This window comes from Choristoneura fumiferana, chromosome 14 (genome assembly GCF_025370935.1).
Source record: "Choristoneura fumiferana chromosome 14, NRCan_CFum_1, whole genome shotgun sequence".
Taxonomy (NCBI): Eukaryota; Metazoa; Arthropoda; class Insecta; order Lepidoptera; family Tortricidae; genus Choristoneura; species Choristoneura fumiferana.
Window position 1 is genome coordinate 4197297 of NC_133485.1, and position 24790 is coordinate 4222086.

Sequence of the window (24790 nt, forward strand, 5' to 3'; positions counted from 1 at the left end):
ATTAGTGGTTAGAAGTAGACAGAGATGCACTAAACTTGAATCTAAGCGGATTAATTTACGATCAAGTGTCTGTTGGTGCGCCATGTAAGTTCCTTGCGTGTTGATGGATTCAATTGACTGCTGTTTAAGAGTCTTGTTGATATAATGAATGATCGAGGCCCAGTCGTGTATCTCCGTTTTTCGTCTAATGCCACATGAGTAGTGGAAACGGCCTATAGTAATAAATAAGAAGACATTGCACTTTCTGAACACGATCCCAGAAACTTTTAACGATGGGAGTCCTGTCTTTTTTAATAAAGCCAGAACAAAGCCTGGGCAAACAATAGCGCAGAATACTGGCGATATCTGTAGTATCATTGTTATAATTAATGACTGGGCTGATACTGGCACGCCTTCACCGCCTCCGCAAAGCGCTCACAATAAAGCCATGCAGCCCATTGAAATCATTGAAAGTAGAAAACACTCAGAAGAAATAAAAATGCTATTGAAGATTATGAACATGGAAAGACTTTTAAAGAAGCGACTGATTCTGTTATCTGTCAAAAAAAAAACAAAGGAAATGTTAATACTTACAGCAAAATTTGTTCGTAGTGATAGGAATTTAAATCACGCACTATGCCCTTTGCATATTTGGCAACCACCCATCCAACCAAATAAATATTGTTTTTATTCTAACAGACCTATTTGTTTTTTAAACGGTGATAACGGTGCGCTTAGCAACACTAACACTGTTATAAATATATAATCACGTTGAAGTTTATCCTCAGCGCGGCCGCATGTAAATAATGACTCATTAACGCATTGACCAATGTCAATGTCGCGCACCCACTTGTGATTGTAGTAAATTTTTATGATACCCGTAAACCACGGTGAAACCTGACCGTTAACTATTGTAAGATATTTTAATTGGTTCTTCTATAATATTGAATTGTCCACGGTTACCTGTGGTCACTTATGTTTTTATTGTTTTTATGAGCATGGAAGAGTACAGTTTCCATCGAATCGATTCTTTTTATATCAACTGCTAATAACCATAAACTATTTGTATTTATTTTGTGTTTAGTTTGGAGTTGTCTTTATTTAGATTTGTATGTTTCCCGAAAACGTGTTCCAGGTTCCTAATGTTTCTCTTGTTTAGAGATTCCGCAGAATTCAAACTTTTTGTTGGCCGTCTGTTTATATAATTAGCTGGGTTGTATTTTTAGTGCGCGCATAGTTCACCGCCAATTTAGTTTGAAAGCAATTATGTAGCCCTTCAAACATATTTGTTGGTCGATTGTTATCGTTGTAATGTCTTTAGTTGCATATATCTTCATACAGATTAAAAATCCAATTAAACTATAGAGCGGTAAAAAAAATGTAGGTGGCGGGGGCTCTCATATTCTATTTGTGTACATTTATGGCATCATCCGCATATTTTCAAGCTATTAAACTTTCTCACATTTCCATATTCTTTGTGCCCGGTACTAATTTCCTAACTCTTCCCTGTTAAAGTGCATCCTCTACAATTTCAACGTTGTCTTTAACAACTGCCTATAAGAGCATATAGCTAAGAAAAGATTTACGACAGTTTTTACTGTAGTGTGAATGGAAATGTCGAATTAAAGCTATTCTATGTGAAGCTGCGTGATATTTACGACTGCTTCTAGCTGGAGGCTTAAAGGATTGTATCGGGACAAGTAATAAATAGAAGAATTTAAAATTGAAGTGCATCTTGTTGAAGCTAATTGGTCGTATATTCAGACCGCCTTTTCATTATGCTCCTTTCACGAGAGTAAATAGGCTATTACTGGTACTCTTGTTTTCAAATAAGACGTAACACGCGAAGTTCTCTACACGCTACTAGTGCAGAATATAGGTTCAATATTTTACCAAGTACGCTTCAAACCATGTTTTTAATGATCGGCAAAAAAAAAGAAAATAAATGCATCCATTTCATTTCGATTAATATGAATGAGGCAAAAAGAAAACATTTATGAAGACAGATGTGAGTAAAGAAATTAGCGGCCAATAGCAATCAGCGAGGCGGTGCGGACTTCAGTTTGATTAATCGTTTTGTTTTAATAAAGCAATTACAAAGAAATTCCACTGACCCTATAGTCCTTGTTGTATAATAAAACACTAGAGCCACCAACAGTAGTCATATTTTCTTACCTAGTACTATTGTTCGTGCAAAGAAAGTGAATCTAAATCCATGAACTTGACAAACGCGTTCTTAATAAGCTGAATAAGGTAGTATACATAATTTGTTACTGACTTCACGAACCAGAAAAAGTAGTTTTAGCGCCTCTCTCGTGCTCTGCTGCAGTAAAAACATTAAAATTTCCGAGAAAGCCTGATCAGAGAGATAAAGTGTCTCACGTGTGATCGATTTGAGTGAGATTTCTCTGTAATGAGATGTTAGAAATGGCCATAAACAGCTTACCCACTTTGGGGTTAGATTGTCTGGATTTCATTAAAGTTTTGTCGTGAGCAGCAGAGCGTTGAACACTACTTTAACATTATTTAAATTGTTTGGTTTTATTACCATTATTACGTATTTTAGGTTATTCTGTGTCTTATCTGTGGCTGTAACTCTAATTTGTAATAGACCACAAACTGTTACATGTGACGTTTTTATTTTCGATACATGTCCCATCTTCCGCTTAATTTATTTTCATGTAGAATATTGTAATAATATTATCGGTTCGGGAAGAGAAAGCGACAAATTCTTTTCCTACTTAATCGCTAAGAGGCTAAATCAAGACTAATCCTATTACGGTTAGATTTAAATATTTTACAATAAAACTATTTACATTTACGAGTACTGATAACGTGTCTTCATTGTCATTTTAATGTATGTTAAACCGTCAAAGTGGGCTGCAGGTTTTGTTCGGTTTATTTGCTTAAAGACGGCCAAGACTTAATTCTTGTATATAGCGTTGGACCGTTGCTAAAGACCATTGCCTTCCATTTTTGTTTTTAGTCATTTCGCGCTCACGCTTTTCGTTTCATAGCTTTCGTCATGGGTTGGCGATTTTACGTCAAAAAGGAGAATTATTACTTTAGTTTACCTGTTTTACTGCACCAGCAAATTACTTAATGAAAACAATAGCCATTACGATTGTGACGAAGGTATTAATTTGTTTAACCATTGTATTGTAATCAAACTACGTCACCAAAAGACCGTGTAGTCATGTCTGTCTACCGTCAACATGCACCGTCACACATTTACATCTTTTATTTCTTTGCCTTTCTTTACTTGTACACTTTACGCTCTATAAGCTAACAAATTAACTTCCCTGCTTCTCTTAATTAGTGTTGTTGTATAATTATAGTCTTACATGATCTTTATGTTACCGTAAAACAAATGTTGTGGGTTCAGTTTTCGTCCCGCTGGGCTCGGATCGGGGTCAATGTGCGACTGGCTCCATTTAACGGCCAGCCGGGAATATTACATATCGGTTACGAGTTTTAATGTCGAAAATAATGAATGCCTCAGAAACAATATGTGTATCTGTTACGATGTTATTGTAGTCATACACTGCGAGATTCTTAGGATATACAATACATTCTAGTTTTTAATGGATTTATTTTTACCTGTCTTTTGTCACATTGCAAAATTTCAAATCAGAAAAACTAAATCCGACTATAAAGTTTCCATCTAAATTTTTTTTTTATTCGACTGGATGGAAAACGAGCAAGTGGGTCTCCTGATGATAAGAGATCACCACCAGGGGTATTGCAGATGCGTTGCCAACCTAGAGGCCTAAGATGGGATACCTCAAGTGCCAGTAATACCACGCACGAGCTGTTTCTGTGTGACCTTCTTTCCAATTCCAATATTGTAAAATCACAAAGCCTGACAAGGACAGTCGTCATTTCATTCACAGTAAAACCGTTCTTCGGTGAATCCAAATTCGAATGGTACAACCACGTGTATTAATCTGCCACAACCGACCGTGCAAAATTATCTGATATGTCTTACAGGCTCTAGAAATAGAGTCGTATTAGATATTGTCGCACGCTTTATTGAGTCAGATATTGGTGCTGATGACTGTACGACACTATCTTAAAAATCCGTCATAGAATCGCCTTATTATGTCAACTATTGTACGTTAGCTCCTATTCTATAAGCATGACAGGTGACAGATGACGCTGGCAATTCAGTCAAAATTTCGTAGCCAATTCTAAGCCCGGCTAAACATTGTTATTTCTGCTCACTCAGCAATGTATATCAAGTCAAGTCACTTGTCGTTTGTTGTTTATGAGAACATCTTGTCACGTATCAATACTTCTTCGGATCTGGGGAATCCGTTATGGACTGCAGTTTATCTACATTTAGGCCTCTTGTACCGGAAAATTTCGTTTCCAGGATGCTAGCTAACATACCGGTATCAGTCAGACCAGAATAATGATAACGAATGAATCTATGTTAATAATTATGAGTACTTATAAAAGATTATGTTTAAACCATCGGAATCTACATATAGCGACAAAGTAACCCCAAACCATTTTAAATTCTATTCTATTCCAACTTCAAACACTTAGATTAAATTACATTCTGCATTTAATCCATTAAAATCTTTGAAAAACCTGTCCTAACGTAATGACATACAGCATTTTTCCAGCATCATTTACTGCCAACAGGTTCTTTTTTGAAGAATATTTTATGCCCTAGCATGTAGTATAATTATGTAGTTATCACCAAAACTCCATTCAGGAAATGACTACCGCTTAAAAAATAGTCTCAAAATATTTACAATCAGAATGTAGCGTCTACCCACGAACTTGACCCTCGGTTCACCTTGATTTGTCATCACTACCTTGTAGTTGTAGACAGCCGTAGCCGTCCTACGCTCAGTTTCCTGATGCGAGGTCACCTCTCAATTCCTTAGAAATTTCTAGAAATATACTTAATTCAACAAATTAATGGGCTATAATATAATAACAGTGCTTGCATCTATGTCTCAAAACTTGCTGAAAAGGAATCAGGGTTTCAAAGTTTATTCCTGATCTCACTACTTACGCATACGTAGTAACCCACTTATGTTAACAGTGAGTTCATTCATGCATCAATGTTTTTATTTGAACTCTGCCACACAAACTCTGCACATTCACATTGTCGTCTGATCACATCCAGTATGTAAAGTATTCACGAATTCGTTAGTAAATCAGTAAGCTAGAAAATATCCACTGACATTTACGTGACCTTTTGCTTCACGTTGAGAAGTTACGTTTGGTTTGACATCAAAAACATATTCTTTATGATTTGTATTTATGGTCTTACTTATTTGTGTGGGTTTTAGTGTTGAATTATTGATAACGCACTGTAAGGTCGTCGGTATTGAAAGTGATTTTGTAACACTGAATTAAACTAAATCACAAGTTGCAATTGATACTTTGAAATATAATTCTTATTGTAAGACTTGGTTTACAACTTCGATTTTCACAGACTTTAAAATCGCTACTGTTTTCACTAATACATGTTTGACCCTAACACAAAAAACTTGATCTCCTAAAATTACTGTTTTTGTTTGGAATTGGCGTATATAATACAAAAAATCAGCAACTGTATAAGTTGTTTGTTTGTTGTTTTTATTCAGTTAGTAAAATACCGGGTTCAGTTTTGACACTCATAATCTCACTGACTAGTCTGATACAGTTAAGATGATACGGACGTTGTCTCCCGTCATATTTTATCATTCACACGACTAATGAGACGGCAGTAGTTACAGTTTTACTTGCATACCCTTCAATTAGTAACCATTGTAGTTTTGTACTATTTTCTTCAATACTTTTACCATTATTTAAACAACTGGAACTAGGTGTTCTCGTGTGAACACTAACTTCGCGCCATCATGCAAACACGCATCGCGTCGAGTACCGCATGCGCATACATTATGCATTCATATTTGCATTACCATCTCGGATGCGCTATTTGACGACCTTACGCAAGTTTTTTAACCAGCCAGTAGCTATTTGTTCAAAAATATGTCACATTCAAACTTTCACCGTTCCTCCTAACCTAACCTTTTAAAAGAGAAATGTGTGTAGGATGATTCGAAACGGATTATCTTACGTCCTCTGTAAAGTTTGTTGTACGACGACAATCGATTAATGTTTGTATTTCACACAACGCCTTCTTCCTTCATTTGATCAGATGTTCTTATTGTGATCTACAATATTAATTTTAGATTCATTTCATTAAATGGCCGTTAAGTAGAAACTTGCGCGTTATAAAATCATTTTTATTTCTTCCTCAGTACATAATAGGTATAATTACCTACTTCAATTTTTCATCCTTTGCTCGCTCGTTTTGTTTCTCTCGTCTTTTCTCTATTTCTTTCTTGCCTATTTGCAACTGTATGAAACAAAAAAAAATACACGCTGCTAAAGATATCCTTCCAAATGTTTTACAAACTGGCTCAATAGGTGGGCTCTTGGTGTTTTTCGTACTCTGATATTTTACGGAGTCAATGACCGCCTTACGACGTACCGCAACTATGGATCATGAAGTTGTTGATTTTATATTCCAGTTAAATAATTTTACGATAATTTCGCAGATATGGGAAACAATTTAACAAACGTTTTACCCACCTGCCAAAGAAACGTGTTTATTTTGCAATGAAAAGATAATTGAAAAGAAGCTTGTTGTAAGTAGCAGCCGATTTTTAGATTGCAAAAGGAGCGTTTTATATTGAATCTATGCAGGATTACAGAAGCGCAGCTTTTACAAACGATTAAATTTCTAATTTAATAACGAAACTAACACCAACCGTCAAACCACGAACTGACCCAAAAGCAAGATCTCAAATTCCACACTCGAGAATTAAGCAAGGTGTTAAGCTACCTGGTGTTTACGCTTGCTACCTCAGATTACCGCGTAATCCAAGATTATAGACCTTACGCAACAGGTCATTGGCCTAATTTGTTAAGACACTGTCGACGATGATTCATCACTGTTTATGGTTGTCTACTTGAGTGATGCTCCTGCGCAGGGTCGAACTGTGTGAAGTAACAGTACGCACGCTGTAAGTGCATGAGGCATGACAATAAACATCGGAGCGAGTTTAATTATTTATTTATGTTGTAAAAAGGTAAGAGAATCGGCAGCTGCTACTTATCTCCTAATGACTAAATATGCCAAGTTAGGTAATGCTTTCTTCTACTTTTAGGGTTCAGTTATCAATATTCCAAAAACGGAACCTTTTACAACCGGAACCAACAACCTAACTAACTATGTATATTAGAATAAAGCCAGTAAAATGGTAATATAAAAAAACACCTTAAGTTAGGATGTTTTTTTTTTCTTGTCTGTCCCATGGTTTGAACTGGCGTTGAATTTTGTTAATATTAGCCCTCCAAGCTAAAAGGTTGGTTTTAAATACCTATGTGAAAGAAAAAACGGCAGTAGTAGGTATAAGTATATAACGACTTAAAGGAAAACAATCACATTTTTATTAGGATAGCCTAACGAGTAACGGTCGACCAAAACTTTTTGTTGAATTGAATTTTGGCCGTATATTCGTGAATCCTACACTACACGTGGCCCGGCACACACTTGACCGGTGTTTAATCAAATATAACTATAGCTGCTACGTTTCCATTTCAGCTGCCAAGCGTGCCTTCACAATTAACAGTTAGCTGTGTTCTTAATTGCTGCAATTGTATAACAATGAATGCATTGGCGCTTTTATCACCCACCTTTGATTACTGATAAAAGGTAGCAGTTGGTAGCAGTGATTTCTTTATCAAGTAAAGTAACGAGTTCTACTCAATACCTACAATCCCGCTTGTTCAGTTTTCGAACTGCTTTGGTGACACTATCGTTTTACTTGAAAGATCAACAGAACCAGACCTTGATTGACTTTGAGTGATTCAATCAAGAAAGTTTAGTTTGAGTGTTGAGCCTACACTTTTATTAACCAAGTCCTTATTTGATTTTATAAATACTAATATCTGAAACAGTTTACAATCTTGAAGCACATTTCCACAAATTAGCAACGAGCAAGATGTTTCGTAATGTTCTTGAAAGGGTTTCGTTTATTTCTTCAAAAAATTATGAACCGCGTCTATGCATTAAAAATTACCCCAATCCACAGTTGTTTGTAAAGGCGGTCGTTACTCGATAATGGTACGGTCATAAAACTTGTGTTTGTTTGTACTACCAAGATCAATAGCAAAGGGCCCTTCTATGGATTAACTATAAATAACTACCGATATGTAGACGTCCTACACAATTTTAAGGAAGTTAACATTTGGGTCGACTCCAAAAAGATATCACATTCTTTTATATGTTTCGGAGTGTGCTTTACGTAATTTGCTTAGCCTAATTCAAGCGTAACCTTCTACTAAAAAGATCTATTAACTAGTATATCTATATCTAAGAACGTTCAATGGATTTTTTTTATTACATCTGTTTCTATTATGCACATGCAGAAGCTGTACTATTGTTGTTACCAGTTCAGTTCAGAACGTTTTTATTTCTCGTTCCCCATTGGTACCTGCTGTTTTTTGTCAGCCCATCTTTCTGTTTGGAGAAGAAACAGCCCGTGAAACAATAGTTAATTTGGTCTCAATAGGGTTGCATACGTCGGACCAATTTAAATTCCATCTTGACGAGTTTGGTGTATTTTAATGGCTTCCATAGTTTTTTGACGCCATGACACTTTGATTATGGGATTTTTGATTTATTAACTACTTTTTAGATGTGTTATGATGTGAGTGATCACAACCAATTAGGCTTCTTCGAGGTTTTGTTAACGAAATTTTTGACTGATGCTTGTTTTTTTTATATTTAACCGAAGGCTCTATTTGATGATCACCATTATTATTTACTCATATCTACATGTAATTGGTCTCAAAATTTCTTATCGTTTATACCAATATTGTTAGCTGTACCAACATTCTTAGTATTACAGGATCTGTACGTACAATCTTCCTAAAAGTTTTCATCTTTGTTACAGTTGGCTTTTGCATCCTCGTGTTCTACTTATGGGGCTTACCTTACCAACGAGGGTTCTTCTGCGATGATGACTCCTTAAGGCATCCCTACAAAGACTCCACTGTGACTAACATTATGCTGTACGTCGTTGGCTTAGGCCTTCCTATATTAACGGTAAGATATTTGGAATTTTTAATAATTTATACATATGTATTTTTAGAGATACTTTTCTTTCTATTTTAAAATTTTCTAATTCCCTGCGTGGTGTAAATATATCTCAAAAGATCTACTTCAATAACTAATTACGAAACAATATTTGGAAAATCACCCGCAAAGAATGATCCACTTTTGCCTTGTCGTTGACCGTGTAAAAGTTTGCAATGTTGTGTGTGAGTGATAATGATAACGTAAACATCAGGTTTACGATCTTTTGTAAACATTATCGGTTAGGGGACATCGATTATCCGTTTGCCCGTCCGTTTTTCACTATACGAATTCTTATCACGCCTTTATTTACTTAAAACTCCCATGTCAACAGAACTCATATGATTAGATTCTATAAGTTCTCGATAATAGCTAAGTAATATTTCAAATATTTTTCATCTTCAAATAAACGTGACGAATGTGCCGATTTTTTCCTGTTGTTCGAAATATTACTATTCGCAAGGCGTGGTGTGGTGAGGTGAATTGATAATATGATAAATAATTCATACACCTGCCGTCAGGTGTTCTATTTCTTCAATAAATGTCTTACCTTTAACATCAAATAACAAAACATCACCTGATGAGTGATGACATAAATTAACATAATTCACTCCTATCAGTGACATAATCAAGACGTCGAATTGCCTTTTAACTTTACGTAAAGCCAGTAAAACTTTGAATGGACTCAAAAAATCGAGATTCGAATCGAATTATTCTCCAGACTGGAACACGTGTGATGTGTTCCCACGAAGCTGCTCATTCTTATCGATCCAATATAAAGTGGATAATTTATTGCAATGCAATGCAATTGAGACGTCAGAAGAATTGCGATTGGCCTTAGTAACTGCGAACATAAACAGACTTGTTACAGCTACTTGTCAAGACCTAGATAATTTCTTGTTCTGACGTCGTTATTACCTAGCTTCTGTAATTATCTGTACGTATAATAAATGTGGTTAATTCTTGCCCATTAACAAGATTACAAGAAGTACAACAAAAGCTCTACTAATTATTCTGTAAATAATTGCTTCTGTCTCACTAAACAGTTACTTCAAATCCCATCTATCCTACTCTTTCAGTAAATAATTATGTTCTGTCTCAGTGAGCTTCAAACGGGATACTCGTTAGAGCTTTTCATTTGATCTATCTTCACCGGTATGACCGGTATCCGTTTCACTTTTTTTATATTCATCACGTTACGCTTAAGTTTGTAGACTATCGATTAAACGGGTGCTTCATTGAATTCCTCGATCGATATCGTAACGTGATCTATATTAGCGTTCGTTTTTTTAACGCTTTATAGTTTCTTTCTCGTTTTGCTCTTCGAGTTTCAGTTTTATCCTTATTCCATCTATATTCGTTTTAATAGTAGCCGTATCGTGTATCTTTTGGCACCGTTTTTTTATGAGTTGCCAGTCATTTTCTCCTTTTACAGACAATCCGCGTTTATGATTCTAATCTCACGACCAGTAGTGGGTAAATTCTTTCTCAAATCTCCAGTCTAAAGTGCCTTTAATTGTTTTTAATTAATTAGAAACGGCTAACGTTTTATGAAGTAGCTTAGTGCCGTCATTAGACAAATCACAAATGTTACGCTTTCGTGGTTGTCACCACGGTCGTATGTAGTTTCTTTCCACGAGGTGATTCCCTTAATTGTTTGGCGTGTGCTTTCCTTCTTAATTGTCTTTTGTACGCTCCTGTCTATCGCCTGTTGAAACTTATCATGTTTTGTTTCATGTGGAAGGTTAAAGTTAAAAAAAGATAGTGTGATCAGCTCAGAACTTACATTTTTTAAATGTACTTAACTTAAAATTGCGTAATAGGTATGGTTTTTCTATCGTGCGTGATTTGTTAACTTTCATTCAATAGTGTTTACAAAAAATGTATTCTTGGCATTTTGCCGGGCAGTATAAGTATGTACATGCTATACTCGACTGTTGCTAATTTTGATAACTAGTTTACGTAACGGCATTTTTATCGAGTGTTGTGTATTTTTAATATTAATTTTTTTTTTATTATTGAACTGAGACATTTTATTTGTGGAACTGTAACTGCTTGCTTAATCTTCAAACGCGTGTATCGTTGTTGTTTTTAATATAATAAAGATAATAGGTCTTACTTTTCCTTGTTTCTGTGAAATCGTATGTTTAATTATCATTCTTAGCGTAAATTTGTGTAGTTACAAGCAAAGACATAACAAGAATTTTAAAGGGCACTTATAGATAAAAAACGATGCCTCCATTTGCGAGTTTATCGTTATCTCACAAGAAATATGCAATTTCCCAAAATAAAAATAAACATTTCCTATGTCGTTCCAAAGTTTTGCAGGTGGTAGGACTGTGTGCAAGGTCCGCCCGGATTGCTACCACCATCTTGCTCGCTAATCCTGCCGTGAAGCAGCAGTGCTTGCACTGTTATGTTTCGGCGTGGAGAGTAAGACAGCCGGTGAAATTACTGGCACTTGAGGTATCCCATCTTAGGCCTCTAGGTTGGCAACGCATCTGCAATACCCCTGGTGTTGCAGATGTTTATGGGCAGTGGTGATCTCTTACCATCAGGAGACCCAGTTGCTCGTTTTCCACCCAGTCGAATAAAAAAAAAAAAAAGTCAAACTAACTAAATACCAAATTTCATGGTTCAACTACACAAACAGACAGACACTTTTGTATTTATAATATTAGTTTGGATATGGAGCATACACTTAGTCAGTCCCATTCATTTTTCATTGATGATAGTAAGGTAAGTTCAATTTACCAGAATCGTTATTTCCTAGTAGCAAAATTTCCATTCGCATTTTTTCCAATCACTTTTCTTTCCCAAAATGCTTTATAAATTGGAAAGTAACTATGTCTGTTTGTTACTACGTACATTTGGTGATATTTGGGATGGGGGTAGTTGTTTGAGACCCTAGAAACAACATAGGGTAGTTTCTAAAATTACATAGGATAGTGCGATAAAATAATTCTTCGTAGGAGTCACGGGTAACAGCTAGTAAACAAATGAATTATCATCCATTTTTAGGGTCCCGTACTTAGTTTTATTTAAACATTTTTCGATTACCTACCTACATTTTGCACTTTTACTCTTAATCATAAAATGACTGTGTGCTAAAAATAGCACAGACATACCACTTAGAGATATATATACATTCTCTACTTTTGTGGAATAGCAAGTACTCGGAAGTAACCATGTCATTGCCATTGTTCTAAATATAGACGGCGCATGCGGGCGTTTCAATGTTTTTCTATATTTATCAAATGAAATGTTAAAATTCGCTTCAAATTTATCCCAGACGCATCAGTTTTATGGTAGAGCTCGTAGGTATCTCTCTAGACTCTAGAGTTAATTCTGTATAGAGCTCATTTCAAATAAGTATAAGAAAGATAAGAAAAAAATACCTGAATAAAAATACTTTGAATAAATGTTTATTTAGGACTCTGTTAAGTAAATACTGTGTAGATTCAAGCGTTACTTTTAAGGAGGTACCATAATGTTTAAAATAAAATGGATAAACTTGATTTGCTCCTCTTAATGGCTCAAGTTATGTAAAATAGCTGCGCTTGCGTTGAGTAATAGTAGTCATGCAGTTAATTTTCTCGTTCTCCATCCGTTTGCAAAATAAAAATAAACATGGCAAACACAACTGCATTATCTACTGGAAATTTATGAGCCGGTCACGATTTTGAATGGGTCCAGTCCAGACTACTGAACTTTAAGTTAGGTAGGTACTGAGTTCTACTCTACTAAACTTGTTTAGGGTTCCGGAGCCAAAATGCCAAAAACGGAACCCTTATAGTTTCGCCATGTCTGTCTGTCTCTCTGTCCGTCCGTCCGCCTCTTTGATCAGGGACTATCAATGCTAGAAAGCTGTTATTTTGCACGGATATATATGTAAACTATGCCGACAAAATGGTGCAATAAAAAATAAAATAATATATTTTTTTATTGTAAGTACCTTCCAAGACTTAAAGAGGGGGTGATTTTTTTTCTCTCATCCAACCCTATAGTGTGGGGTATCGATGGATAGGTCTTTTAAAACCATTAGGGGTTTGCAAAGACGATTTTTCTATTCAGTGATTTGTTTGCGAAATATTCAACTTTAAAGTGCAAATTTTCATTAAAATCGAGCGTCCCCCCCCCCTCTACAATCTAAACCGGTGGGTGAAAATATTTGAAAAAATTCAGTATGGTAGTAAGTATATCAAACTTACAAGGAAAACTATAACGGTTAAGTTTTCTTGAGAATTATTAGTAGTTTAAGAGTAAATAGCAGCTTAAGGTATAAAATATACCTAAACTTGGAATATTCCGTACAAAATACGAAATCCTTAGAAAAATATTACTCAATTTTTTCGTAATGGCTACGGAACCTTAATTCGGGCGTGTCCGACACGCTCTTGGCCGTTTTTTTTTAATATCTCAATTTTGCCGCAGAAATTGTATTGTACTGATTATATACCATCGACAACATAAACACATACAGACACATATAGACAGACATAAACTAGGTACTCGCTTCATGAACTTATAGCAAGGAAATGATTTCGGTCATACATAACTGAAGTAAGGCAGCAATGGTTATTGTCTGTGCATCGATAAAACGACGTCTGGGCGCCGCATATTAGACTGATTGCAAGGAAACAGTTCTGGCGTCCACCTGAGGTAGGGCGGTGATGTTTAAAGCGGAAATAGCTCTCACTGATCTTCTGCATACAATCGAACAAAGGCACAGCTCCCAGCGCGTTCCATTTTCGCCCCTTTTCTTCAAACTTTGCTAAGAAAACATCGTTAGATTTAAAATTCAAATAACTAATTTTATGATCATCTAAATACCTTTAAACATATATACGGGTTTTAGCCTAGTTTGGTCACTGATGGATAATGTTAAAAAGTAGTAATATTTCTTATTGTCAATAAACGATTTTGTATTTTTTTTTTCGGGATGACAAATCGATCTAGCTTGGTCTTATTTCTGGAAAAACGTTTACTATCGATTTTTAGCCCGAGCAAAGCTCGGTCACCCAGGTACTAATATATTACATTAAAACCTCGTTAGAAGGCTCGCTGGATGCTCGCTAAAATACTTCTGATTATTTTGTGAGCTTTTACTTGTAGGTAATGTAACATTCGCTAGAATGCTCATTACAAGTGAATGCACAAATTTCATGAGCATCTAGATTTAGATTCGTGGCGTGATCAAAGAGTAGTATAATATACGGGGAAAAGAGAGCCCTCTCTCGTCTCATTCATGCAGACTGTTTTGAAGCGCCGTCTGCATTTCCTAACTAGTACCATTGATGTATATATCCATCCATACGTATAGCTATTAATAGTCACAGGTATTCTTTTACTTTACTGGATTTGCTTCCCAGCTCAAACCACATAAAAACTAAAAACAGGGCTGCAAAGAGAAGTGAGACCGCTTGAATTCAGTCTTCTTAAGTTTAAACCAGCCTCAATTTTCCGTTTGCAGCACTGTCTTTACTTTTTATGTGGACGATGTGCACGAGTTTCGATTGCAACGTAGCCATCTTGTTCCTTGTTGAGCGCGAATAGACGCCTGGCCTGACATAGAGGGTTGCTACACAAAAAATATTTGTAACGACTGAGCGGATACAATTATGTGACTTTTATATTAGAAATTACAATACGATTGTCAATTTCGAAAATAAAGTTCATTTTTGCGGTAATTATCAACGACAAAATATTTTTTAATAAATAAAATTTTGTGATCTCAAGCTTTCAGTGACATCTATCTGAAACAAACGACAACAATCTGTTTTATTTTAGGTTAGATAAAGGAGATGGCGGCGCTATCGACATGAATTAGTACGGTATAGGCGACTGTCCCCCCCTGGGCGTGATCCTAGATGTGATTAAAGGTGACAATGACGTCTTACAACCAACTTGTGCGTAATTTGAATGTACTGACGTGTATTGTGATTAGATGAAGGAAGGATTACGCTTGATAATTAATTACGCTCTATACCCTACTCTTCATCATAGATTAATTTACAAGCACCATTAATATTTGAAGATGTTTTAGCACGAGTATTATCTTATCTCTAATTCTGCTAATGGAATAGTAGGTACGTGATAGTACAAAAAACAGACTGCAATTAACGATGATGTTGCTTATCTCAAGGCTACCGATAAAATCTGATTTTTATTAGAAATTGATAAGAAAATATGCGGCATAGATCATACAATTTTCTACCAGATTCAAATGAACATTTTCTTAACCATTATTTCTACTTTATGTCACTTTATTTTATTACCGCTTCATTACTTACGGTTTCAGAATACGTAATATCTTTTATAGCCAGACTGCGCTCGTCTCTCTTAGCTTACAGAAATAGATCTCGTAAGTTATGTTGGCAACCAGTATCTTAATCCTTTCTTGTCTTAGCTTTATATGTATTAAGAAGGACAAGGATATTCTGTGACATCGACATTATATCTATTAATAGAATCTTTCCGACTTCGAGTAATTTCAAAGTGAGTATGATGTTCATTTGGTATGGCAGGAACTGTGTTTAGTTTCTATTAATGGCTATCTCTCTAAAGATAATAAGGGAAGTCTCTTGCACGGCCAGTTGTTCTACCAACTGGGCTGGATATTATGTTCGATGTTATAATAGAACTTTAAAGATTGTTTTCTAAATCATACCAAAACTAGAATTAAAATTGTACTTACTCAATTTGAAATACGAGCAGAGTAGCAGAAAATTACGCCTCTTATTCATTTTGTCAACTAGGAATAATATTGCAGGTGTAGTTTTGTAGCAATATCCATATGTTAACTACCTTGAAATTATAATTGAGTTGTATATGATTTGAAAAATAGGTACTTACTGTTCCTTGTGACTCCACGTGCTTCTATATCTTCACTAACTAACCAGAGCAGTTAATAATTCCGAGATAGTTATGTTTTTACTTAATTGGCTCATAAAATCAGTTAAATTCCAATAAGGTTAATGTACCGATAAACTGCTAGATTCTTTTGCTAATAGATCATCGGTGTAATCTTATTTGCTCTCTTAGGCGTATCATGCACTGACATGCATCTATCACCAGCTAAATTTGCATTTTAGTGCACATCGTTCTACTTAGCATTGCATGATAGGTGCCTATTCGATCCGACCGCTAAATCAGGAGCACAATAAATTCTAGTATCCGTGTCGTAAAGAAAGCGTATCTCTTATCTCTTTTCCACGATTGGTCCATTGCTTCTCTGGTATTTATAGTAAAAACACCGCGGGTCGATGCATTACGCACGACTACAGTTTATGCAATTCTCTCGCTAAGATAATTTGCATAAGAATAATTAATCAATACACGCTCTTGGTTAATTGCTGGCCATTTGTCTTATGCTCTGCTATATAAACAGCTAGTATCTATTATTGCTTATGACTTATTGCTTTTAAAACTGTCGGATGTATGGATTGTTTTTTTTTTATTTTATAATTTCTCAAGATTCAAGTTGTATTGTATTCTGCAAGGGAACACTCTTGTTATCAAGTGATCATCACTGTCAAGTGGTATATCAAATTCCGTATATGTGACGTAATGTGATTCCTGTATTCATTAGTCAGCTTCATACGCGTGGGTTTTCTTTTCACAGTACATGTATTGCTACTAGCAGTAGCTTGGAATAGTCAAATTATATTCTTTTGGAATTCTTTAAATCTTAATTTTTCTCTTGTTATTACAGTTATTATAGTAGCACTAGGTTCATTATAGGTTTCGGCTCTTTCAACTTTTTTTATGTGTCTATTTTTGTCTGGTGCCTGATAACCTTCGTTCAAATGTTAACTTAATTAGCTTTTATTACAAATGTTGGTCCTGTAGTCTGTTCTGTGGTGTACTGTAGTTATACACAAAAATTCAGATTTGGAGAATTTGGCGTCTCAATTTAATATTCTGTAGTTCGAATGTAGATGTATAAACGTTTAATGTGTCACACTTGATAAGAAGCAATGATGTACTACTTCCAGTAACATTGATTTTCGATGTGTAATTCTCTACTCTATTTTTAGACAGTAAGTTGTTCATTATTATCTTTAATAATAAGTTCACAGACATCTATTTCTGATAGGATAAAATTTCTGATTATTATTATGATTCAGCGATTGCTTTCAGCTTATTTTAGTATGTATGTATGTATGTAAACTCTCTATTGTACAAAATAAGTAAACAAACACAGATGACAAACAATGAAATATATGTACAAAGGCGAACTTATCCCTTTAAGGGATCTCTACCAGTCAACCTTTGAGTGTTTGTTTAGTTTACAGAAATGTGATGTATGTATGAAATATTATAATTTTACGATTTAAGCATGTTCCCGTATCACACATCGAACTAGGACTTATGGATTATGTTCTTAGTTCTTTGATTTGAATGGACTAGTGAGAGTTTTTTGTTTTTCGTCGTCGACAACAATTACTATTATTATTATCAATATTATCATCTTTAGACACGTCTATAAAATAATGTGTTCTCAACTAAAGATCTCAACAGTACATAACTCACCTTCTGTGTGCTACTAGTACTAATAAAATTTCTCTAAGATCACAATATTCTCCGTAATAACTTGTTTTGATATGATAACGCCACACCTATTGAAGCGATAGAATGATTTACGACACAAGGTATAGCAAAAAGTTAAATCATCAATAAATTGCTTATACTATCTGATTTACAGCTTCGAATTCCCGTTCATCGAACCGATCGAAGTCTTGTATACAAGCCTCTAAATCATTATGAAATATGATAGTCACTAGAATTTTTCTAGATTTCATTACTTTCTTCTGCGTCGTCACTCTTCGACTCATTACTGCCACGCCACTTCATTACTTCCTGTCAGGTGTGATTATGATCAAACACAAGCTACTTTTCAACATATGGTTTTTTATTAATTCAAAATATTTCAACATGCGATTGTATAATTTCTGAAGCAAAATTTATTCCTTTGACGCCCTACACTGAACATCGACCAATGCATGGACAGCAATGGCAATAAAAAAAAACTGAAAAAACTTTTGCAAGGGTGGGGTGTTTAGTCAAATTTACCCAACCACCTGCTGAAATATAACGTGTAAATTTTAAAAAACGTATAAAAATATGTTGTACAGCCGAAATCAAACATAAATCTTTACACTTTAATACTATGTCACTGTATGCCTTCTGACAATTTTATACAAAAGTTGAAACAAGAAGTGATAAAATGTAAAGATATCTTTACATGCCGGAACCTATAAATAATATTCGTAAATCGGAACCCATTAATGACGGAGAGGTCTTGATCTACCTCTTTTCCACTGACAATATAGTTAATCAGAGCGATATATTGATGTGCATAGCTTTGTATCAATTGCAGACAGACATCACGAAACGCAATGAGTGCGGAACGAGCGACAACTAGACATACACACGTTTAACTTCCTCTGGAGAAGTAATAATTTAAATCAATTTCAACATAAGAAGTTTTTCAATTTTATGACACCTTTTTATACAGTCGTATCTTAACTTGTTCTATTACTATTTTAACAGCAATTTGACGTTGAATCGTAGGCGTTCTCATATCTATTGTGAGCTGTACATTGTGTATCTTCTAAAATTCTTTTCCCATAACTTTAGTCGAATGAGCGTGTAAATTCAAAAATATGCAGTTAAAACTGACGCATGGAAATGTTTACTAACACAATGAATCATGACTGTGTACACAACCAGTCAGTACATTTAAACGTGCCTCTAACTGAATCCTATTGACTCTTGTTATTATCATGATTATTAAGTCAATTCTATGCTGAGAATACCTGCATCGTCATTTTCCTTGGTGTATGTAAATAAGATTTTGCATTTGTCTCTTTGGCTTCTTGTGTATTTGTTTTATTAACATTCCTTTTCTCTTTGATACCATCATCGACATATATCCGCGTCAGTACTTAATCACGAAAAACTTTTTCACGAAAACTTTTTCACGAACGACTTTATCACGAAAAACTTTATCACGAATGAACTTTATCACGAAAAGACCATATCACGAAAACTATTTCACGAAAACTTTTTCACGAACGACTTTATCACGAAAACTAAATCACGAATAGACTATATCACGAATAGACTTTATCACGAAAAAACTTTATCACGAAAACTATATCACGAATAGACTTTATCACGAATAGACTTTATCACGAAAAATGTTTGAAACTTCTTCACGCTGAAACGGCTGGAGGGATTTGGATGAAATTTGGCAAAAAGTTAGTTTATAATCTGGATTAAAACATAGGATACTTTTTATTCCGATATTCCCACGGGATAGGGATAAAATTTCGAAATAACAACCGCTGGGCTCAGAGTCAAGAAATTTGGTATGAAGGTAGCTGGATGTCTAGAATAACACATACGCTAGTATTTATCCGGACAATCCCACGGGATAGATTTGTAACTAATGGACCCCATACATCTCTGTATTATTATTATTATTTTGTAATATTTACTTTAATTGAATACTGTAGTTTTTAAGTATTTTGCGGTTTTCACAAGTTTCTTGCGGCGCCTTCTTCTTGGCAATGATGGTCTTTCTGAAAGCGCTGCTTGATTTGTACGAGCGAGCGAAGCGAGCGAGCAAGACGGTTCGGAGCAGAAGCGACTCGGATAGGTTAGGTTCAGAAGGCTAAGGCGGGAGCGAAGCGGAGCGTAGCTCCCGCCTTAGCCTTCGATGTTAGGTTTTTTTTTATAGCAGCCCGGATAATAAAGGAAATAGATACATTAGTAACAGAAAAAAGCAATTTTAATCAATAATCGCAATTTAAGTTGTCAATAACACTATTTAGTATGGATTATGTATTTAGATATTAAGTAAGTATTACATAAAGAAAACGGATGAACTAAAACAATTACCTACTTTTGCTCACCTGCAACCTTTATGATAGCTACGTTTATGCAAGAAATGTGTGTTCATGCAGTTCCTCCAACTTCACACTGTAAGAACACACACAAATCCATCTAACTCAAGCAGAGCTCATCTTCAAATTCAAATTAATTTATTTGCGAAACAGCAATTCATAGCTAAATATAGAACAAAAATTGGTCAAGTGCGAGTCGATTTTTCTAGTGTTAAAAACAATAGGCAAACATAGTGATGACAGTGCGGATTTGACGAGCGCTTTATTAAAGTTGGCTTCATTGAGGTCACTAATTGTACTATCGAACTTTTATAAAACATCATTAAAAACGCAAACCTAAAAGTAGGTAAATATTCAAACGATATAGCTAGCCGCTGCTAGGCGACTCGGCCGCCGACAGACAGACAGACAGACAGCGGAGTCTCAGTAATTGGGTCCCCGTTGGCACCCTTTAGGTACGGAAAAAAGAAGAAGGCAATAGGAAAACTGCAATGATGTCTCAAAAACCGTTGTTTTCACTTAAAAAAAATTGAAAAATGCGTGTTTTTGCAGGCGGATGGAAAGATCAGCAAAGTAGGTAGGCTTTACAAGTTAACGAGTAAGTCTTCGAATACGTTTTTTCTACTCGTGTAGGTACTTTAATCCGCACATTATAATTTCACAAACAAAATAACGAAGGCGCTTTTTAGGGCTGATTTAAAAGTCTATTGTCTCTGGTACTGGCTACTAATTATGCGCTAATTCACTGAATTTTTAAACTAATTTCAAACTAATTTTAACTCACCTACCTATACAATACAATTACTCTTTATTGTACAACAGAAATAGTAAGCTATACAGAAAACAGGTACAATGAGAGAAAAAAGTAATAGGCAGTCTTATCGCTTAAGAGCGGTCTCTTCATGGCAACCTTATTTCAGAATATTAAAACGCAACAAAAATACACCTACACATACATATATCGTACAATATAATACACCTCTAAAATGAATATAGGCGTGAGATAAACAGCCACATATAAATCCATACTAATATTATAAATGTGAAAGTGTGTGTGTTTGTATGTTTGATGATTGAAGATTTTATCCCTATCCCGTGGGAATATCGGGATAAAAAGTAACTTATTCCAGAGGTCCAGCTACCTACATACTAAATTTCAGGGCTCTACGCCCAGCGGTTGTTATTTTGGGATTTTATCCCTGGGTATCCCGTGGGAAAATCGGGTCAAAAAGTTATCTGTGTTATTCCAGACGTCCAACTATCTACATACCAAATTTCATGTATCTAAGCCTAGCGGTTGTTATTTCAAAATTTTATCCCTATCCCGTGGGAATATCGGAGTGAAAAATAACCTATGTGTTATTCCAGAGGTCCAGCTACCTACATATCAAATTTCATGGCTCGAACCCAGTGGTTGTTTTTTCGAGATTTTATCCCTGGGTATCCCGTGGGAATATCGGGTCAAAAGTTATCTACGTGTTATTCCAGACGTCCAACTATCTACATACCAAATTTCATGTATCTAAGCCTAGCGGTTGTTATTTCGAAATTTTATCCCTATCCCGTAGGAATATCGGAGTAAAAAATAACCTATGTGTTATTCTAAAGGTCCAGCTACCTACATACCAAATTTCATGGCTCTAAGCCCAGTGGTTGTTATTTTGAGATTTTATCCCTGGGTATCCCGTGGGAATATCGGGTCAAAAAGTTATCTACGTGTTATTCCAGATGTCCAACTATCTACATACCAAATTTCATGTATCTAAGCCTAGCGGTTGTTATTTCAAAATTTTATCCCTATCCCGTGGGAATGTCGGGATAAAAAGTATCCTATGTTTTAATCCAAATTATAAACTAACTTTTTGCCAAATTTCATCCAAATCCCTCCAGCCGTTTCAGCGTGAAGAAGTTTCAAACATTTTTCGTGATAAAGTCTATTCGTGGTAAAGTCTTTTCGTGATATAGTCTGTTCGTGATTAAGTTTTCGTGGTAAAGTTTTTTCGTGATATAGTCTGTTCGTGGTAAAGTCTTTTCGTGATATAGTCTGTTCGTGATTAAGTTTTCGTGATAAAGTCTTTAGTGGTAAAGTTTTCGTGAAAAAGTCTTTAGTGGTAAAGTCTATTCGTGATAAAGTTTTTCGTGATAAAGTTTTCGTGATAAAGTCGTTCGTGAAAAAGTTTTTCGTGAAATAATACTAGCGCCCATATATCAGCTAACCATGAAACTGAAATTTTCTCAATTTCTGTGAAAAAGTAGATTTTGCAAATGTCATCGATCCAGTGGTATATTATGCGTTGCGCGTGCGACCCGACCCTGTGCTGTGCTGATACGGCTAACAAGGCCATTGCAAATTGCAACACACGCGTATATGACAATTATCCTACTTGTAACGTGGCTTATATTTAGGTCAAAAACGCTATTTCATCTCTAGGTTGGCAACACATTTGCAATTCTGGGGGGCTACTACGAAATTCGAAAATCGAGTTTCTTATCGTACCGTCCCGCTGACGCTTATATTATTTAATACGTGAGTGAGAGGGACGGTACGACACGAACTTCGATTTTCGAATTTCGCAGTAGCCTTCCTTCATAGGATGTAAGTGAACTTCATCGATTTCAGAAATGATGGCTGACTTAAATTATTTCTTGGCCATCTTCAAACACAAGTTATTTTATCGTGTATGCAGCAATTTTGGTAATTTCCCGTATTTTTTTGATTTCGTAAATCTGTACGGTGGCATGATAAAAGTGATAAAAGCTGCATATAAAAAAATACATTGATATTAGTACAAATAATTAAGATAATAAACGTAGTTTATGAAATCCATTTATAGTCAGATAGCGATAAATATAACAGGTGTGAATAAGGTCATGCATTTTTTCGCAGAAGATAACTTACTAGACTTAGCTGCTTCCTATATTATCTTATTCTGTTAGTCTCCAATTTTTGAGCTACATCTGTTAGTCAATAATTTGATTTATTTTTGGCTTAAGGAAATAAAAACACGCAAATGCGTCTCTCTGAAATTGATGTAAATTAATTGCTGCCGTTAAACTCTGTGATTGGCTTTAACGACGTGAACAATCTAACGTGAAATAACTGCCCGCGTGAGCCTATACAGCTGGCGGATATGAGGTACAAAATTAATTTTTATTGTGTTATGTCACTTATGGTTCCCATTGTTTATTAGTCAGTAATTAACCATTGATTTATGCAGCTGTATGTTTGAAGGATGGTGGGATATTTCACGTTTTAGTTGTGCAAAGCCTCTCTTAAGTTAAAGCTTCATTTAGACGGCGCGAGAACTTGTATCGTGCTTGTATTGTTAGGCACACTTCTTTAAAAGCAACACTTTCGCAAAACGTGCAGTACACTTCAGATAGTGCACTTTTTAGGAGATCATTTTCTATATACATCACATTCTATGATGTACATCTTCTATACTGCCGTGTCATAAAATGTAGACTTTTAACCGACTTCAAAAAGGAGGAGGAGGTTTTTTTGTGATTGTTACGCGATAACTCCGCCAATTGTGGGCCGAATTTCAAAATTCTTTTTTAGTTCAAAAGGACATACTTCCGAGGTGGTCCCATTGACACCAAGTCAGAAATCTTAGAGAAATCGAAGGCCCTCGAATTTTTAAAGCACACCTATAGCGATTTTGGCATTTTTAACATCAAGTAACATTCAGAAAGTATCATTTGGTGAACTGGACCCTGATAAAGAAGACCGTAGATACCGGTACTCTATTATAAAATGATATAACTATACTGTGTTTGAGCTTAATGGAATCGTTGTGAGATGCACTTTGGCTACAAATCACTAAAAACTATGAAAAACAATTTTTATCAAAAAATGTACCTAACCGACTTCAAAAACCTTGAAAATAATTTTCTACTAGTTTGAAGTCGGTGCTTCTGTCCTTGGTGCAATTTTTTTGTTATGGAAATTGTTTTTTTTTTTGGGACGAGCTTAAGTCGAAACATGAATCAAAATATCAATAAAATAATTATCAGTCGATCATTGCTAAGACTATTAATCTTTCCGAAAGTGCTGGTAGTAGAGGGATAAATAAAGAGACATGTGAAAGATCCCGTTCCGGCTTGTTTATTCATCTCCATCACCACCACTTCCACGATGAAACACAGAGTTAACGTTTTAATTTTGATTTTGTTGTCCAGATGTGCCTTACCGAATGGTTGCGACTGCGGGACTACAAGAGCGGTCGCCCTCGGGAGATCTTCGGCAAGGAGATACCCGCTTGGGTCTGGGAGGCTTATCAGGTCATAGGCGTGTTCCTCTTCGGCGTCGCCTGTCAGCAACTCACCACCGACATCGCCAAATACACCATCGGGAGGTTGCGGCCGCATTTCTTTGATGTAAGTAACCGTTCGAATGAAATAATTTGAGGGATGTTTTCAGCTGTAGACACAAGTAGATAAAAAGAAGAATAAGAGAGTAGTATTTCTATTGTATTAGGCTACTGATGGCATTACGTTTTACAATGAAATATTTTGAAGGTGATCTTGGAGAGAACAGTACAATACAATACAAGCCTTGACGAGTAAGCTATTATAATGGGATTGTAACTAAAAGGTCGATCTCGAAGTATTGAGACTTATGTGATAACTGAATAAAGAAAACATTCAAATTCGGGAAATAGTTCTAAAATTAGGTAAAACATAGCTATGGTAGGTATCCGTTATTTTATTTACCCCCTGTTTCACCATCCACTGATTAAATTTA

At 35.4% G+C, this 24790-nt stretch overlaps 1 protein-coding gene across 1 annotated transcript in view; it reads left to right on the forward strand.

The window, feature by feature from the left end:
* The window catches only part of LOC141434758 (putative phosphatidate phosphatase), a 64245-nt gene that overhangs the window by 13087 nt on the left and 26368 nt on the right, over positions 1–24790 (forward strand). Inside the window, exons 2-3 of the mRNA XM_074097193.1 lie at positions 8949–9100; positions 24226–24423. Coding sequence (XP_073953294.1) covers positions 8949–9100; positions 24226–24423 — 350 coding nt within the window. The remainder of the gene's footprint in view (positions 1–8948; positions 9101–24225; positions 24424–24790) is intronic.